Source organism: Panulirus ornatus, chromosome 11 (genome assembly GCF_036320965.1).
Source record: "Panulirus ornatus isolate Po-2019 chromosome 11, ASM3632096v1, whole genome shotgun sequence".
Lineage (NCBI taxonomy): Eukaryota > Metazoa > Arthropoda > Malacostraca > Decapoda > Palinuridae > Panulirus > Panulirus ornatus.
In genome coordinates this window covers 34,893,115-34,911,186 of record NC_092234.1, presented here as the reverse complement: position 1 = coordinate 34,911,186, position 18,072 = coordinate 34,893,115, and the positions used below count along the sequence as shown (strand labels likewise).

The 18,072-nt window shown below is 39.3% G+C and overlaps 1 protein-coding gene across 2 annotated transcripts in view; it reads left to right on the top strand.

The window, feature by feature from the left end:
• LOC139751397 (sperm-associated antigen 7 homolog) overlaps positions 1-18,072 on the top strand; it is a 76,410-nt gene that overhangs the window by 31,885 nt on the left and 26,453 nt on the right. For both annotated transcript variants that reach the window (XM_071666780.1, XM_071666781.1), the window contains exons 3-4: positions 4,976-5,064; positions 17,840-18,011. In XM_071666780.1, the coding sequence (XP_071522881.1) occupies positions 4,976-5,064; positions 17,840-18,011 (261 nt within the window). The remainder of the gene's footprint in view (positions 1-4,975; positions 5,065-17,839; positions 18,012-18,072) is intronic.

The following is an 18,072-nucleotide window of genomic DNA, read 5'->3' as shown; positions in this document are numbered from 1 at the left end:
TCATTCAAATGCCTTTCTCTTCTCTTTCTCTAATAATCTTACTTTTTCATCCCACCATTCACTACTCTTTCTAATCTGCCCACCTGCCACACTTTTCATGCCACAAGCATCTTTTGCACAAGCCATCACTGCTTCCCTAAATACATCCCATTCCTCCCCCACTCCCCTTACACCCTTTGCTCTCACTTTTTTCCATTCTGTACTCAGCCTCTCCTGGTACTTCCTCACACAGGTCTCCTTCCCAAGCTCACTTACTCTCACCACTCTCTTCACCCCAACATTCTCTTTTCTTTTCTGAAAACCTCTACAAATCTTCACCTATGCCTCCACAAAATAATGATCAGACATCCCTTCAGTTGCACCTCTCAGCACATTAACATCCAAAAGTCTCTTTCACTCACGTATCAATTACCACGTAATCCAATTACACTCTTTGGCCATCTCTCCTACTTACATACATATACTTATGTATATCTCTCTTTTTAAACCAGGTATTCCCAATCTTCAGTCCTTTTTCAATACACAAATCTACAAGCTCTTCACCATTTCCATTTACAACACCGAACACCCATTATTCCCTCATCTGCCACATTACTCACCTTTGCATTCAAATCACCCATCACTACAACCTGGTCTCGTGCATCAAAACTACTAACACACTCACTCAACTGCTTTCAAAACACTTGCCTATCATGATCTTTCTTCTCATGCCCATGTGCACAGGCACCAATAATCACCCATCTCTCTCCATCCACTTTCAGTTTTACCCATATGAATCTAGAGTTTACTTTTGTACACTCTTATCACATACTCCCACCACTCCTGTTTCAGTAGTGCTACTCCTTCCCTACTCCCAAAACATTCCCAAATCACTCTTCCCCTTTACCCTTGAGCTTTGTTTCAGTCAGAGCCAAAGCATCCAGGTTCCTTTCCTCAAACATACTACCTATCTCTCCTTTTTTCTTATCTTGGTCACATCCACACACATTTAGACACCCCAATCTGAGCCTTGAAGGAGGATGAGCACTCCCCGCGTGACTCCTTCTTCTCTTTTCCCTTATAGTAAGTTCAAATACAAGGAGGGAAGGGTTTCTAGCCCCCCACTCCCGTCCCCGTTAGTTGCCTTCTACGACACGTGAGGAATGCGTGGGAAGTATTCTTTATCCCCTATCCCTTGGGAAAGAGTTTTGGAGAGAGGGACAACTATGAAGTCTGTTGTGGATGAGAGGGCTTGGGAAATGAGTCACTTGTTGATTGCTGATGATATGGCACTGGTGGCTGATTCAGGTGAAAAACTGCAGAAACTGATGACAGTTTGGTAAAGCATGTGAAAGAAGAAAGCTGAGTAAATGTGAATAAGAGCAAGGTTATTAGGTACAGGAGGGTTGAGGGACAAGTCAAGTGGGAGGTAAGTTTGAATGGACAAAAACTAGAGGTAGTGAAGTGTTGTAGATATCTAGGAGTGGATTTGGCAGCAAATGGAACCATGGAAGCTGAAGTGAGTCACAGGATGAGGGAGGGGGCGAAAGTTTTGGGAGCATTGAAAAATGTTTGGAAGGTGAGAACATTATCTCGGAAAGCAGATATGGCTATGTTTGAAGGAATAGTGGTTCTAACAATATTATATGGTTGTGAGGCATGGGCTATAGATAGGGTTGTGCGGAGGAGGGTGGATGTGTTGGAATGAGATGTTTGAAGACAATATGTGGTGTGAGGTAGTTTGATCGAGTAAGTAATGAAAGGGTAAGAGAGATGTGTGGTAATGAAAAGAGTGTTCTTGAGAGAGCAGAAGAGGGTGTATTGAAATGGTTTGGTCACAAGGAGAGAATGAGTGAGGAAAGATTGACTAAGAGGTTATATGTGTCCCGATCCCACAAAATCTTTTTCACTCCATCCTTCCACCTCCAATTTGGTCTCCCACTTCTCCTCGTTCCCTCCACCTCTGACACATATATCCTCTTGGTCAATCTTTCCTCACTCATTCTCTCCATGTGACCAAACTATCTCAAAACACCCTCTTCTGCTCTCTCAACCACACTCTTTTTATTACCACACATCTCTCTTACCCTGTTATTACTTACTTGATCAAACCACCTCACACCACACATTGTCCTCAAACATCTCATTTCCAGCACATCCACCCTCCTCCGCACAACTCTATCTACAGCCCACGCCTCGCAACCATATAACATTGTTGGAACCACTATTCCTTCAAACATACCCATTTTTTGCTTTCCGAGATAATGTTCTCAACTTCCACACATTCTTCAATGCTCCCAGAACTTTCGCCTCCTCCCCCACCCTATGATTCACTTCCGCTTCCATGGTTCCATCCACTGCCAAATCCACTCTCAGATATCTAAAACACTTCACTTCCTCCAGTTTTTCTCCATTCAAACTTACCTCCCAGTTGACTTGTCCCTCAACCCTACTGTACCTAATAATCTTGCTCTTATTCACATTTACTCTTAGTGTTCTTCTTTCACACGCTTTACCAAACTCAGTCACCAGCTTCTGCAGTTTCTAAAACGAATCAGCCACCAGCGCTGTATCATCAGCGAACAACAACTGACTCACTTCCCAAGCTCTCTCATCCCCAACAGACTGCATACTTGCCCCTCTTTCCAAAACTCTTGCATTCACCTCCCTAACAACCCCATCCATAAACAAATTAAACAACCATGGAGACATCACACCCCTGCTGCAAACCAACATTCACTGTATATATATATATATATATATACTTCTCACGTATTCCCTGCGTGTCGTAGAAGGCGACTAAAAGGGGAGGGAGCGGGGGCTGGAAATCCTCCCCTCTCGTTTTTTTTTTTTTTTTTTTTATTTTCCAAAAGAAGGAACAGAGGGGGCCAGGTGAGGATATTCCAAAAAAGGCCCAGTCCTCTGTTCCTAACGCTACCTCGCTAACGCGGGAAATGGCGAATAGTTTAAAAGAAAAAAAGATATATATATATATATATATATATATATATATATATATTATCCCTGGGGATAGGGGAGAAAGAATACTTCCCACGTATTCCCTGCGTGTCGTAGAAGGCGACTAAAAGGGAAGGGAGCGGGGGGCTGGAAATCCTCCCCTCTTTTTTTTTTTTTTTTTTTTTTTTTTTTTTTTAATTTTCCAAAAGAAGGAACAGAGAAGGGGGCCAGGTGAGAATATTCCCTCAAAGGCCCAGTCCTCTGTTCTTAACGCTACCTCGCTATCGCGGGAAATGGCGAATAGTATGAAAAAAAAAAAAGAAATATATATATATATATATATATATATATATATATATATATATATATATATATATATATATACAGTATACATATATATATCTTAGTCTGAACTAGCTACCCACTTTATTGACCATCCCCTGGGATTGCTGAACAGTTGGGTTGTCTGTGGACCGAGCACTGCATTCAGTATTTGAACCCAGCACTTTACCCTGCGTGGCCTGTGAATATGTCATAGTCTGGAAAGCTAACCATTATAGCACAAATGTTCATTTACAAAGTGTACCCGGTCATCCTTATTGTGGATGCTCCAGGAGCCTGTGGACTATGGTTTTCAAGAGATTAGCTGACCAGTGACCCAGTCCAGCAACCTGTACCCAGCCTAGGTTGTGAGGGTAGAAGACCCTGAGGGCTTCACCAGTTTTTCTCTGAACCAATGGTTTTCATAATTTTTTTCACTGAAGGCACCCTAAATACCTTTATCATATTTTGTAGCACCTGTATTCCCTCTTCACATATTTCATGGAACCCCATCTTATGTATATAGTATTTTGTTGCACTCCTTTTCCATACAGTCCCTGAAGTTGATTTATGATTTGTGTTCTCGTAGGAATTGTTTTGTCATAAAGAAGGAGTGTAAGACTTTTATTTAATATGTTCGAAAACAAAATCTCAGATTTTTGTCATAATGTAAAGGAAAAATCTCTGTATATTATGATTGTTCAAGGTGGAAACTTATGAATGAATCCTAGATGTGTATGGCAACTTGGTAGCACCCTGGTTGGGAGTCACTGTTCTATGCCCTTCCCCAATATATGGGTATGCTCTCATGTTTGTGGGACTGATTGCAGTGGAGATAGATTTATGTGTAAAACTTAAGAGACCTTATCTCCTCTTGTTTGAAGACAAAGTCCATTGCTCTGCATGCCTGAAGATGGAATCCATCCCCCTCTTTTTCTGAAGATGGAGTCCATTGCTCTATTTGTCTGAGGATGGACTCCATTGCCTTCCATGTCTGAAGACAGAGTCCATTCTTCAAGCAATTACTCCAGGTTTTCTTTTAATGATCTGCCTTCTCATGTTTATCAACAAATCTTTCGTATATATGTACTGTGACCATTTTTGGGTTGGTGTCTGCAATCTGCAAATTGCAAGTTGATAAGTGGCTGGAAGTGAGAGGGTTGGTGACATCATCCCAGTCATGGCTAGTGATTGGTCAAAGGCAGGCTTGAAACAGATGAGCTGTCCCTATTTTAGCTGATTGGTTAGAGAAGATTAAGGAAAGCAAGCATTTCGTTACCAGAAATACTGAGAGCTGGAAGGTCCTGATACTGATTTTCCTTGGGATATCCCAAAGAATCCCTCATACTTACAGGACACTGCTTTGAAGCTCAAGGTTTTCCAAATATCAAAACATGAATTTTTTTTTGTTAATCCTAAACTCAAATTTCTTTTTGCCAGATCATGTGTATGTACATCCATGTCTACATGTGTCTTGTACATTTGTTTTTAATCATTGATGATTTTGGTCAAATTACTGCATTCTGAACTTTGGTACATTATCGCTGTCTTTGCTAAATCACAATGTATTCATGGATTAAAGGGTCTATATCATACTCTTTGTTAAGGAATGGTAGGGGTATCATAATTTTTATAAGTTTTATGGTTTATATTAATATGTAATCAATAAAATTGGAATTTTTTTTCTCCACTAAAATGTTTTTACCTTTTGTTGCAGATTGAAGAGCGAATAAATAGGTTTATTCAGAACGTGACACTAATGAAGAAGAAATTTGAGCCCATGGGTAAAGTTGAGAGGAGCATTGTGTAAGAGACATAATTTTTTTGTAATTGATATTGTTAATGTTTCACACATTAATAGCAAGATGGCATATTCAGACTTTCACCAGATAGTGTTTCTATAACATTTTTCCTTTCTCCCTTCTTCTTGCCTTTTTACTGCCATCTTGTGCCATTCTTTGTTACCAGTTTTCCTTCAGTAATTTTTCTTGATTCACATCTCTCTTTTGTAATTTTCCTTACAAACACTTTTATCTGATTCTCTTTCCAATTTAGTCTTCATCTTATGCTATGCAAATAACTTTTCTGTCTTTTTGGACCTTAATCTCTCATCCTTCACTTTACATTTCCAACTCAAGAAGTTAGTTTTGTCTCATGCTGAGAAACTACACTCGTACTCTAAGAATGATCATGAGAACATACTTCAGTTTTTCCTCACACTACCCTTGCCATGCTTACAGTGTTAGATATTTCTGCATGAATTTCCTTTATAATAATTTAATAAGCCCTTCTGTAAGCATTCTTTTGTGTTACAGTATCTCTCTCATGAGTTACTGTCTTTAACCATTAGATTGGAGATTCTGACCATTTTACAGTTCTTGTGGCTGTGAGGATCAGAGAGAAGTGGAAGTGTGGCATAAGGAAGAAGGGAGAAGTAAACGTGTTGGAAGGGTAGAAGATGAATCAGAAAGAATGCAAGGAGTATGAAAGAGTATGATGAAAGTGCAGTAAATTTAGGCAGTCATGTATGAATGAGGTGTGCTTAAAATGTTTAGAGAAAGACTGTTAAAGGTTATAGAATTCGCAAGTGGATACATGGATGTGAGATACAAGAATTAAAGTGAAATGCACAGTGATTGAATGAGATTAGAAGTGCTGTGGAAGAAAAGAGAAAGCTTATGGTAGATTCCTTGAAAGGAATTTACCCAAGAAATTTCAACAGAAGAGGAGGGAAGAATATATGATGTATAAAAGTAATGTTAAGAGGCTGATTATGGAAAACAAAGAAAGAGTAGATGAAGCTTTTGAAAGTTGAGTGAAAAGTTAAAGGAAAATAAGATATTGTACTGGGGGAAAGAGAAAAGGGAAAGAGGTGGATGTAAGGATAGAAATGTAAATATGAGAAGTCAGAGAGGGGAGTTGCTGAATCAAAAGGAGGAGGATAGAAAGAGTGTTTTGATGAACTGATGAATATGGGAGGTGAGGCTGCAGTTTGTATTTGCATGGGTGTGGAGGGTGGAAGGAAAAGGATACTAGTGCTGGGGCCTATTGCAAGAAGAGAGGTTAAAAGGGCAATAATGAGATTGAAGGTAGGAAAGGCACCTGATGTAGATGGGATAATGACCGAAATGCTGAAGTACGGAGAAGAAAGTGTGATGGACCAGATGCATTTGATGATTTAGCATGGAAGCAGAATGTTGTGCCAAAGGATTGGATGAAAGCTATTATTGTTCCTTTATGCAAAGGAAACGGTGCTAAGCATGTATTTAGCAATTATAGAGGAATAAGTCTTAAATATACCAGGAAAAATGCGTGCAAGAGTGTTGATTGATAAAAACGATGGAAGTGACTAAATGCAGAATAAGTGAGGAGCATGGGGGTTTTGGGAAAGGTAGGAGATGTATGGATCAGATTTTTGCGGTTAGAATGACTGGAAAAGTGTCTGGCTAAAGGTATGAAGCTATATGCAACTTTTATGGATATGGAGAAAGTGTATGACAGAGTTGAATGGAATGCTGAATGAGATGTGTTAAGGATATGAATAAATGAGGTAGGGGGACATCTCTTGAATGGTGTGAACGCCTTCTGTAAAGGAGCAAATGCATGCCTAAGAATGAGTGGAGAGTTGAGCTAAGGTTTTGGTGAACATGTAGGTGTGAGTCAGGGTTGTGTGTTGTCACTTTGGCTTTTTACCATACAAATGAATGGAGTGATGAGAGAAATGAAAGCAAAACTAGGGGAAAGGGATGTAGAAGTGTGGTGGAGAGGTATGGTGGCTATTGACAAGCCTGTTTCATGATGATGTTGTATTTGCTGAGAGTGAAAGGAGTTGCAGAAGGTTATAGGTTTATTTTATGATGTGTGTAAGTGTAGGCAATTTAAGGTAAATATGAGTAAAAGTAAATTAATGGCGTTTGAAGGGAAATAGCTTGAAAGTATAGATTTTGCAAAGTTCTGTCGAGTGAAAAAAGAAAGTGTCCTAGGATGTGTTATAAATATGTGGAGAGGGAAGGTGACAGAATGTAAGAGGTGACTGAATTTAAGTATTTGGGAGCTATCTTGGGTTAGTTTGATGATGTGGAAGGAGAGATAAGGGAGGAAACATTAATACAGGGTAGAAAAGTCCTTTATCCCTGGGGATAGGGAAGAAAGAATACTTCCTACATATTCCCTGTATATTGAAGGTGACTTAAAGGGGTGGGAGTAGAGGGCTGGAATTCCTCCCCTCCTGTTTTACTTTTCCTAAAGAAGGAACAGAGAAGGGGTTAAGTGAAGATTTTCCCTGTACATCTCTGTCAGCTGCTCTTGGTGCTAACTCGCTAATGCAGGATACGGCGAGTATGTGTGAAGAAAAGAACGTTTTTTTTAATTCAAGCTTCCATTCTGCTGAAAATGGAACATTGAGGAATTACTTAACTCGGGGGTCATAATACTGTAGTAACTAATTAATTAATCATGAAAGAGCATACAGTTAAGGTAGGGTTGGATATTTCTACACTTTAGGTGAGTACACAAGTGAAGTTTATGTACAAAGTACAGGAAGTTTTACAGGGCAAATTCTGTGGTTTAAACATTATACATTTAGGGATGATATACATTTAGGGGTGATTAGTTGAACATTAAATGATGTAAGTTACATATTGGTTGAATTGCAACAGTGCTGTGGTAACATAATGTATTTGATGGTGAACATTAAATGATGTAAAGTTATATACTTGAACTGCAGCAATACTGTGTAGATATGCATAATGTATTTAATGATGAACATTTAGTGATGAATATTTTCATGTTAGTTGCATTACAGTAATATGTTTGTTGACATATGCAACTAAGGGAAAACAAAGTTATTTGCTTGCTTAGCTGTGCACTAGTTCATGGATTGTTTATAACATTCACTGTAGTAGTCATAGGACAGTTCTTGTATCTCTACAGGCACTTGTTGCTACAAGGTGATTGTGGTGATGGACATCAGTCAGTGGAGGTAAGTTTTGGTGGTATGATGCTGGTATCTGTCAGTGTCATGGTGTTGCTGGAGTCACAGTTTTAATGGTCGAAGGGCTGGAGAACATATGTGTCATTTCGCTTACAGTGGGGTGACTACAGCTCTGACATAGGCCTCTCAAGAGATTCATGCTGAGTTAGTGGTTCACTAATTCACTGGTAAAGGTATATGCATATCTTTTTCATAGTCTGATTCATTGGAGGTAAACATTCTTATGTGAATATGGTAGGTCCAGTCAGGCATGATCCAGGTATCAAACTGGGGAGGAAAAGAGTTGAGGTCGACATATTGGCAGCCCAAGAGCACCACAGATACACTTCCTACCCCCTCGAGGGATGGATGATGAATGATATAATGTAGTGCTGCAAGTTTGTTTTTCCTACTTTGGTGTTAGGGTGTTGTAAATGGGAGAGCCTTCATGTGGTTTGTTAGAAAGGCTGTGTAGGAAGAAACTAAAGAGGATTGGAGAAAGGACACCTTGGGGAACATTGTAGAGTTAAAGGGTTGAGTTAAACCCATGGTGAGTGACTCTGGAATGGTAGTTAGCTATGAAATTTTATTATTATTGTGGATGATGGTTTCACATATCTTTGATGTGAGAATCTGTTAAGGGACAGTATCGAATCCTTTCTTGATGTCTGTTGCCATAAGTATTGTCCAGGGTGGGGGATGTAGTTGGTTGAAGTCATTTAGGATATGTTGTGTAAGGTCATTGTGTTGTATGGTCGTGGAGTGTTTGGGCTTGAAGCCATTTCTTTTAGGTGAGAATGTTATTTTGCTTGATTCTATTGTGGATGAGTTTTTGATAGAGCTTGTTTACTGGAAATAGAAGTAATATAGGGTGGTAGGAGGAGGGGAAGTTGGGTGATTCGAAGGGTTTTCGGTTTGATATTATTTTGGCAAGTTTCAAGATATTAGGCATTTTATTTTGTAGCTGAGAGTTGTTGAAAATATGTGAAAAGTGCTTGAATTGCTACTTGTCCAACATCTTGTATGTAATAGTTTGATGTGTTGTCAGGGCCTCTAACAGGTGAATTCTTTTAAGATTTTAATGGCATTGCTTGTATTGGAGATAGTGAAGGGTAGATGAGCAGTTATTTCCAGATGAATTTTGTGCAGGTGTTTCATGACATTCTTGTTTAGGGGTAAGGCTCTTTTGTGGCTGAGTATTGAGTAGAGTTTCATGAATATGTTTTTGTATTTTCTGAGAGAAAGGATGTCATTGGAATGAGTCAGAGTAGCTTCATGAGAAGGGGCTGGATTGGTGCAGTATACGTACATGCACTTATATTTTTTCATATGTGTTCTCCTATCTGTCTATCTATCAATTTATCTGTATCTCTGATGTCTGTTCTCTTTGGGAACTCCCTCAGGGGGATGGCCACAGCAAAAGTGTCTCCATAACTGTTGAACTCCTAGCTGCTTCTTTGCCTTTAATGCCTCACTCTTAACAGGCCACTGGCAGAGGAAAACTCATGCTCAATGTTTTCAGAGGCTCCTTCCTGATGTTCCTACCGACTGCTTCTACCTAACATTCCTACCAAATGTTACAATATGCTACTTCTACCTAATGCTACCAGCTAATGCTCTTATCTAATACTTCTGCCTAATGTTTCTACCTAAAGCTCCTGTCTATCATTCCTACCTACTACTTCTATATATTGCTACTACCATTTTTCCTAGAGGCAGGGTTAGCATAAAATGCTCACTGCAGGAAAACCTCCTTAGTCATCACCGACCCTCCCAATACCCAGGTGGGTAGTGCGAGTAATATACCTCCCTGGTGGGAGGCTGCCAATCATCTACCACCAGCTACATGTTTTCCATTTCCCAAATTAGCAAGTTAGCACCAGAAAAAGACAAAGAAACTGCCTCATTCACTCGCATTCACTATCTAGCTGTCATGTATAATTCATCAAAATCAGAACTCTCACTCCATGACCAAGCCCCACAAACTTTTCCATAGTTGTTACCATTGTTTGGGCCCTAATCCTTCAGAACATCTTTCCTTCTATCCTTCCACCTTCTCCTTGGAGCCTCCTTTTCCATGCTCCTCCAACTTCTGACATGTATACCCTATTAGTCTTTCTGTCCTCACTAATGTTATCCATAGTCTGAATAATTTCAGCACACCCATGTTAGTTCTCTCTTGAACTTCTGCCATCTCTCACTTGAATCTGCCACTAATTGATGTGTCATCAACAAACAACAGTGACACTTCCCAGGCCACCCTCACCACTCCATCCATAAACAAGTTAAACAGCCATGATGACATCACACATCCTTGCTGCAGTCCAGCCTTCACCCAGAACCACTCACTCTCCTCTTTTCCTACTTGCACACATGCCTTACACCCTGCTTCTTGTAGCTTTCCTCCTGCACCTTATGTTTCTAGAACCTTCCACAAGTCATATCAGTCACCCCTATCATATTCTTTCACCAGATCTGTAAAAGTCATATGAAAATCCCTCTGTTTCTCTAAGTATTTCTAACACATTCTTTTAAGCAAACACTTGAACCACTCATCCTCTACCACTCCTGAAAACACATTGCTCTTCCCCAATCTGATTATTTGCGCATGCCTTCACCCTCTCAGTCTCCACTCTCCCATAGAATATACCAGGTACAATCATCAAACTTATATCTCTAGTTTGAACATTCACCTTTGTGTCCCTTGCCTTTATACAGAGGCACAAAACATACATTTTTCCAGTTCTCAGGCACCTCACCATGATCCATGCATACACTGAAAATTGTAACTAGCCAATCAATGACACTCACCCCTTTCGTAAGAAGTGGAGCAGCAATACATCCACTCCAGCTGCCTTACACAAAGGAATTCAAACAGCGACAGTTCATTGGGGCCCTTTGAGGTTGTTTGTGGTAATGGAAGATATCAGAAAGTCACAAAATAGCTTGGTAAAAGTAAGAAGGTATTCAGGTAAATCTTAAAGAATAACATGTTGATTGTCATTTTGGCTATGGAGGAGTAAATAATGAATGTGTTGGACATGAAGTATTTATTAAGTCTCTTCTTAAATGTATCCATAGTACTGCTTTCAGCCACTCTGATTCGCAAATTGTTCCATATGTTAACAGTCCTGTTGAAGAAAAAATACTTTGCCCCATTCGAGATAAATTGTTTGCCCATGACTTCATATCCATGACAAGTGAAATCAGAAGAATCTCTCAGGTAACTTAACAGATCAAGGTTATCAAAGCCTTTGATCATTGTGAATACTTGTATTAGATCACCTTTTAACCTTTTCTTTTATAAGCTGAAAAGATTCAAGTAGAATTTGCTTTTCAGTCTAGGAATCATCTTGATAGATTGACACTGTACTGTCTCTATTCTGTGTATGTCTGTTCTTTTAGGTAGGGTAACCAAAACTGAACACAGTAGTCAAGATGTGAATGAACCAATGAATTGCAAAGACTAATGAAACGAAGAATTTTGATCAATCTTATTGCATCTTTGCATTGCTTTCTTGATTGTAGGTCACCAGTTTAATCAGCTATTATCAGACATCCACTAGTTGCTCCTCTCAGCATATTCACATACAAGAAGCGGTTCAATGGAATTTATACTGTAGCTTGCCTTTTCATTTTTACTCTTGATATGTAAAACCTTGCACTAATTGATAGTAAAATTGGATCACCACTTATGAGCCCAGTTCAACAGTTTGTCTATGTCATTTTGAAGGTAAAGATGTTCAGGTTCATTTGCAGATTTATTTCTTAGCATAGTATCATCAGTGAACTTTGATATCTTGTAATGTAGCCCATTATCAATATGATTAGTATATATGAGAAAGAACTGGTCCAAAGACTGATCCTCGTAGCACTCCACTTGTTGTTGTCTCTAACCATTCTGGGCCTGACCATCAGTCACTACTCTTTGTTTGTTTATGGTCAGTTAACCAATTTCCTATCCACAGGAGTACAAACACATTCTTTGTTTATGGCCTGTTAACTGTTTTCCTCTCCACTTAAGTACACCCTCATCAGTGCCATGTGATTAAATTTTGTTAGTAATTGTTGATGCAGATACTTATTGAAAGCATTTTAGAAATCTAGAAATCAACTGCTTTACTTTCATCATACATGTTGATTATATCATAAAAGAAATCAAGCAGATTTGTCAGACATGAGCAATTTCATGCTTGTAATTCTGTCTTGAATGATGATTTCCAAAAGTTTTCCCACTTCAAGTGTTAGGCTAATAGGACGATAATTTCTGGGCAGTGACTTACACCTTTTTTGAATATCATTATTACATTGGCAAACTTCCATTCATCTGAAACTTTTCCTATAGCAAGTGACTAACTGAAAAGGGCAGTCAAAGGCTTAACTATCTCATTTTTTGCCTCTTTCATTATTCTTGGATGAAACTTATCAGAGCCTGCCATTTATTGGTTATCATTACATTTATTGCTGAAAGTATGTCTTTGGCTTTTATGTTAGTTTGTTGAAGAACATCCTCCTCTCATCACTGAAACTGAATTCAGGACATGGGTTGTATCTTCAATTGTAGATACACTCTGAAAATACTGTGCTAGAATTGCCCTCTGCTAGTGGCCTGTTAAGGGTAATGCACTAAAGGCTAAGGAGAAGCACTGGAGTTCACTAGTTATGGAGACCCTTTTACAATAGCCACCCCCTACGGGAGTTCCCAAAGGGAAGAGGCATCAGAGCTATAGATAGATAGATTAATTTAATAGTAAAAAGTAATTTAATATTTTTGCAATGGCTTCGTTGTCTTAAACCAAGTCACCATTTTCTGTAATAAATGGACCTATTGACTTGGTAATGACTTTCTTGCTTTTAACATAACTGTAAAACTCATAAGGGTTTCTTTTGCTATTTTCAGTAATATGCGGTTCATGTTGAAATTTACATTGTATGACTCTCTTACTTTCTATATGCAAGATTACATAACTTACTTTGTCATATTAGTTATTAGATTACTTTCTTAGACAACAGGCACTTTTTTATTTCACCTTTCCACCAACTTGGTTTCATTTTAGAGATAGATCAACCATGCATTGGTACATATGTTCCCTCTGCTGCTTTGAAGGTTTTTCTGAAGCTTCTCCAAATTGTTTTCTTTTTATATTCTTTGAATATATCATCCCACTTTTGCCTGTCAGGAGCAATGTGTAGATCATTAAAATTTGCATCTTTAAGATTGTGTATTTATTTGCATCTTGTGTTTACCAACATTACATACAGTGTTGTAAATGACCTCTGAAGTAGCTTTGATGATCACTTGTACCAAAGTTTTCTTCAAATTTCAAAATGATTAATGAGATCCTCATATGAAGTTAGAACTATATCTGATATATTCTTGTCACAAGTAGGTTTCATGTCTAATTGGATTTGGACACCATCTTGCAAATTTCGGTAAAGTTTTTGCTTGGAGCTACTGGAAAGAAATTCTCCCCATTCAGATATTGTTATGTCAAAATCTCTTACTATGGTGTAATCTGATTTGTTAAAAATTTCTGCTAACTGATCATAAAATCCTTTGTCTACCTCTGGTATGTGTGCAGGAAGCCTATAACCTGGTCCTTTTTTTTTATACAAAGATGAAGTCGACATTCTCAATGGCTACAACAGTTTTTTCTACAAGATTTGAATGAGCTTTGACAAAGAGCAGGACACCTATAACTACTTTGTTTTCCATATCCCTATTAAACAGTGTATCCTGGAATTGAGTATTCCACAAGGAAATCTCTATTGCTGATGTTGTCAGTATGAGATTTTATTTTGTTTACTCCAAGACTTGACATATTTTTAGATGAAACTGAGACCTATTTGGAAAGGTACATATGCAGTGGAATTGATCTGAGGATATATGTGTCAGAGGTGGAGGAAACAAGGAGAGGAGAGAGACCAAATTGGGGGTTGAAGGATGGAGTGAAAAAGATTTTGGTCAATTGGGGCTTGAACATACAGGAGGGTGAGTGGCGTGCAAGGAATAGAGTGAATTGGAACGATGTGGTATGCCGGGGTCGACGTGCTGTCAGTGGACTGAATCAGGGCATGTGAAATGTCTGGGGTAAACCATGGCAAGATCTGTGGGGCCTAAATGTGGAAGGGGAGCTGTTGTTTCAGTGTATTACACATGACAGTTAGAGACTATGTGAACGAATGTGGCCTTTTTTGTCTATTCCTGGTGCTACCTCTCAGTGTGTGTGTGTGTGTGTGTGTGTGTGTGTGTGTGTGTGTGTATGTGTATGTGTGTGTGTATGTGCTATTTCCTGTGTGGCAGGGTGGCAGCAAGAATGGATGAAGGCAGCAAGTATGAAGATGTACATATGTATGTATGTATGTCTGTGTATGTATATTTATGTATACGTTCAAATGTATATGTATGTATATGTGCATGTATGGGCATTTACGTATATACATGTGTATATGGGTGGGTTGGGCCATTCCTCGTCTGTTTCTTTGCGCTACCTTGCTGACGCAGGAGACGGCGAATAAGTATAATAAAAAAAGTGTATATGTATGTACATATTACATGTTAATTGATAGGTGTGTGAAAGAGAGACTTTTGGATGTTGATGTGCTGAAAGAGACAGCTGGAGGGATGTCTGATCACTATCTTGTGGTGGTGAAGGTAAAGATTTGTAGAGGTTTTCAGAAAAGAAGAGAGAATTTTGGGAGAAGAGAGTGGTGAGAGTAAGTGAGGTTCGAAAGGAGACTTGTGTGAGGAAATACCAGAAGAGATTGGGTGCAGAATGGCAAAAGGTGAGAACAAATGACGTAAGAGTGAGGGAGGAATGGGATGTAATTAGGGAAGCAGTGATGGCTTGTACGAAAGATGCATGTGGCATGAGAAAGGTGGGAGGTGGGCAGGTTAGAAAGGGTAGTGAGTGGTGGAATGAAGAAGTAAGATTGTTAGTGAAAGAGAAGAGAGAGGCGTTTGGATGATTTTTGCAGGAAAGTAGTGCAAATGACTGGAAGATGTGTAAAAGAAATTAGTAGGAGGTCAAGAGAAAGGTGCAAGAGGTGAAAAAGAGGACAAATAAGAGTTGATGTGAGTAACATTAAATTTTAGTGAAAATAAAAAGATGTTTTAGAAGGAGGTAAATAAAGTGCATAAGACAAGAGAACAAATGGGAACATCAGTGAAGGGGGCAAATGGGGAGGTAATAACAAGTAGTAATGAAGTGAGAAGGAGGTGGAGTGAATGAAGTGATGGAGTTAATATTTTGAAGGTTTGTTGAATGTGTTTAATGATAGAGTGGCAGATATAGGGTGTTTTGATCAGGGTGGTGTGTGAAGTGAGAGGGTCAGGAAGAATGGTTTGGTAAACAGAGCAGAGGTAGTGAAAGCTTAGCGGAAGATGAAAGCGTGCAAGGTGGCAGGTTTGGATGGCATTGCAGTGGACTTTATTAAATATGGGGCTGACTGTGTTGTTGATTGGTTTGTAAGGATCTTCAGTGTATGTATGGATCATTGTGAAGTGCATGAGGATTTGCAGAATGCATGCATAGTGCCATTGTACAAAGGCAAAGGGGATAAAGGTGAGTTCAAATTACAGAGGTATAAGTTTGTTGAGTACTCCTGGAAAATTATATGGGAGGGTATTGACTGAGAGGGTAAAGGCATGTACAGAGCATCAGATTGGGGAAGAGCAGTGTGGTTTCAGAAATGATGGAGGATGTGTGGCTCAGGTGTATGCTTTGAAGAATGTACGTGAGAAATACTTAGCAAAGCAGATGGATTTGTATGTAGCATTTATGGGTCGGGAGAGGCATATTGAGATGCTTTGTGAAAGGTTTTAAGAGTAATTGGTGTGGGAGGAAGATTGCTAGAAGTAGTGAAAAGTTTTTACCGAGGATGTATGGCATGTGTACAAGTAGGACGAGAGGAAAGTGATTGGTTCCCAATGAGTGTCAGTTTGTGGCAGGGGTGCAGGATGTCTCTGTGGGTGTTTAATTTGTTTATAAATGGGGTGGTTAGGGAGATGAATGCAAGAGTTTTGGAGAGAGGGGCAAGTATGCAGTCTGTTCTGGATGAGAGGGCTAGGGAAGTGAGTCAGTTGTTGTTCGCTGATGATATAGCGCTGGTGGCTGATTCAGGTGAAAAACTGCAGAAGTTGGTGACTGAGTTCGGTAGTGTGTGAAAGAAGAAAGTTGAAAGTAAATGTGAATAAGAGCAAGGTTATTAGGTTAAATAGGTTTGAGGGACAAGTTAATTGGGAGGTAAGTTTGAATGGAGAAAAACTTGAGGAAGTGAAATGTTTTAGATATCTGGGAGTGGACTTAGCAGTGGAAGTGAAAGTGAGTTGTAGGGTTGGGGAGGGGGTGAAGTTTCTGGGAGCATTGAAGAATGTGTGGAAGATGAGAGCATTATCTTGGTGAGCAAAAATGGGTATGTTTGAAGGGATAGTGGTTCCAATGATGTTATATGGTTGTGAGGCATGGGCTATAGATAGGGTTGTGTGGAAGAGGGTGGATGTGTTGAAAATGAAATGTTTGAGGACAATATGTGGTGTGAGGTGGTTTGATTGAGTAAGTAATGAAAGGGTAAGAGAGATGTGTGGTAATAAAAGGAGTGTTATTGAGAGAGCAGAAGAGAGGGTGTTGAAATGGTTTGGACACATGGAGAGAATGAGTGAGGAAAGATAGTCAAAGAGGATATATGTGTCAGAGGTGAAGGGAAGAAGGAGAAGTGGGAGACCAAATTAGAGGTGGAAGGATGAAGTGAAAACGATTTTGAGCAACTGGGGCCTGAACATACAGGAGGGTGAAAGGTGTGCAAGGAATAGAGTGAATTGGAAAGATGTGGTTTGCCAGGGTTGATGTGCTGTCAGTGGATTGAACTAGGGCATTTGAAGTGGTCAATGGAAACTACAAAAAGGTCTGTGAAACTTGGCTCTGAAGAGGAATTTTTAGTTTTGTTGTATTTGACAGCTAGAGTCAATTTAAGGAAATGGGGCTGTTTCTTTGTCTTTTCCTACCATTACCTTGCTGCACATGAAATATTGAAAACATGACAACAAGACCTCGTGTGTATTTGGTTACAACAGGATTGAAAGGTCACATTCAGTGGAGCTGTATCACTGTCATTGGATGAGAAGGAGTACTGTCTTGTTGAGATACTTCTCACTCCTCTTTCCTGATCGAAGTAAGGCCTCAAAAATGTGGGAGTACCATCAAAGGGGACCTGGAATTGTTTGATTAGTTATTTATACATTATAAGGCATTGATGGAGAGGTTCACTGTAAGTGAAGTCTTATTAACTGAAGATATACACTCGCCTAAGCACCCCATAAGTCCCTCTGATATACAAGCACATATTGAAAAAGTTTGTGTTCAGCTTTTCACTTTTGTTTTTGGATGGAATTTTGAGAAAACTTCTTTTAGCCTTTTGTACTGAGATGTTTATATATAAATTCTGAGGCAGCTCATTCCGTAAAATGGAAGTGAATCATCTCATTAGAACCCTATTCTACATCATGCTAACTTAAAGTCAGATGTATTGCTTCTGTTGTAGTTGGTGATTTGTATGATTTTCACTTAATTCTTGCTGGGTTTAAGTAGTAAATCATAGATTTTTGGGCAGGCGGGATGTGGCAGATGTTGCAGGCCTTATTACCTATGCCTTTGGCACCGAGGATGTTGACCGGCACGTGATGGCATTCAAAAAAGAGTATCCACTCACAGAGGATGAGTTGGAGGCTTATAAGAATGGAGAAGAGTGGGATCCAGAGAAGGCGAAGGAAGCAGCTATGCATGTAAGTATGACTATATTTTATGATACATGTGAAAGCAATTATGCTCATAAAGAATGGAAGC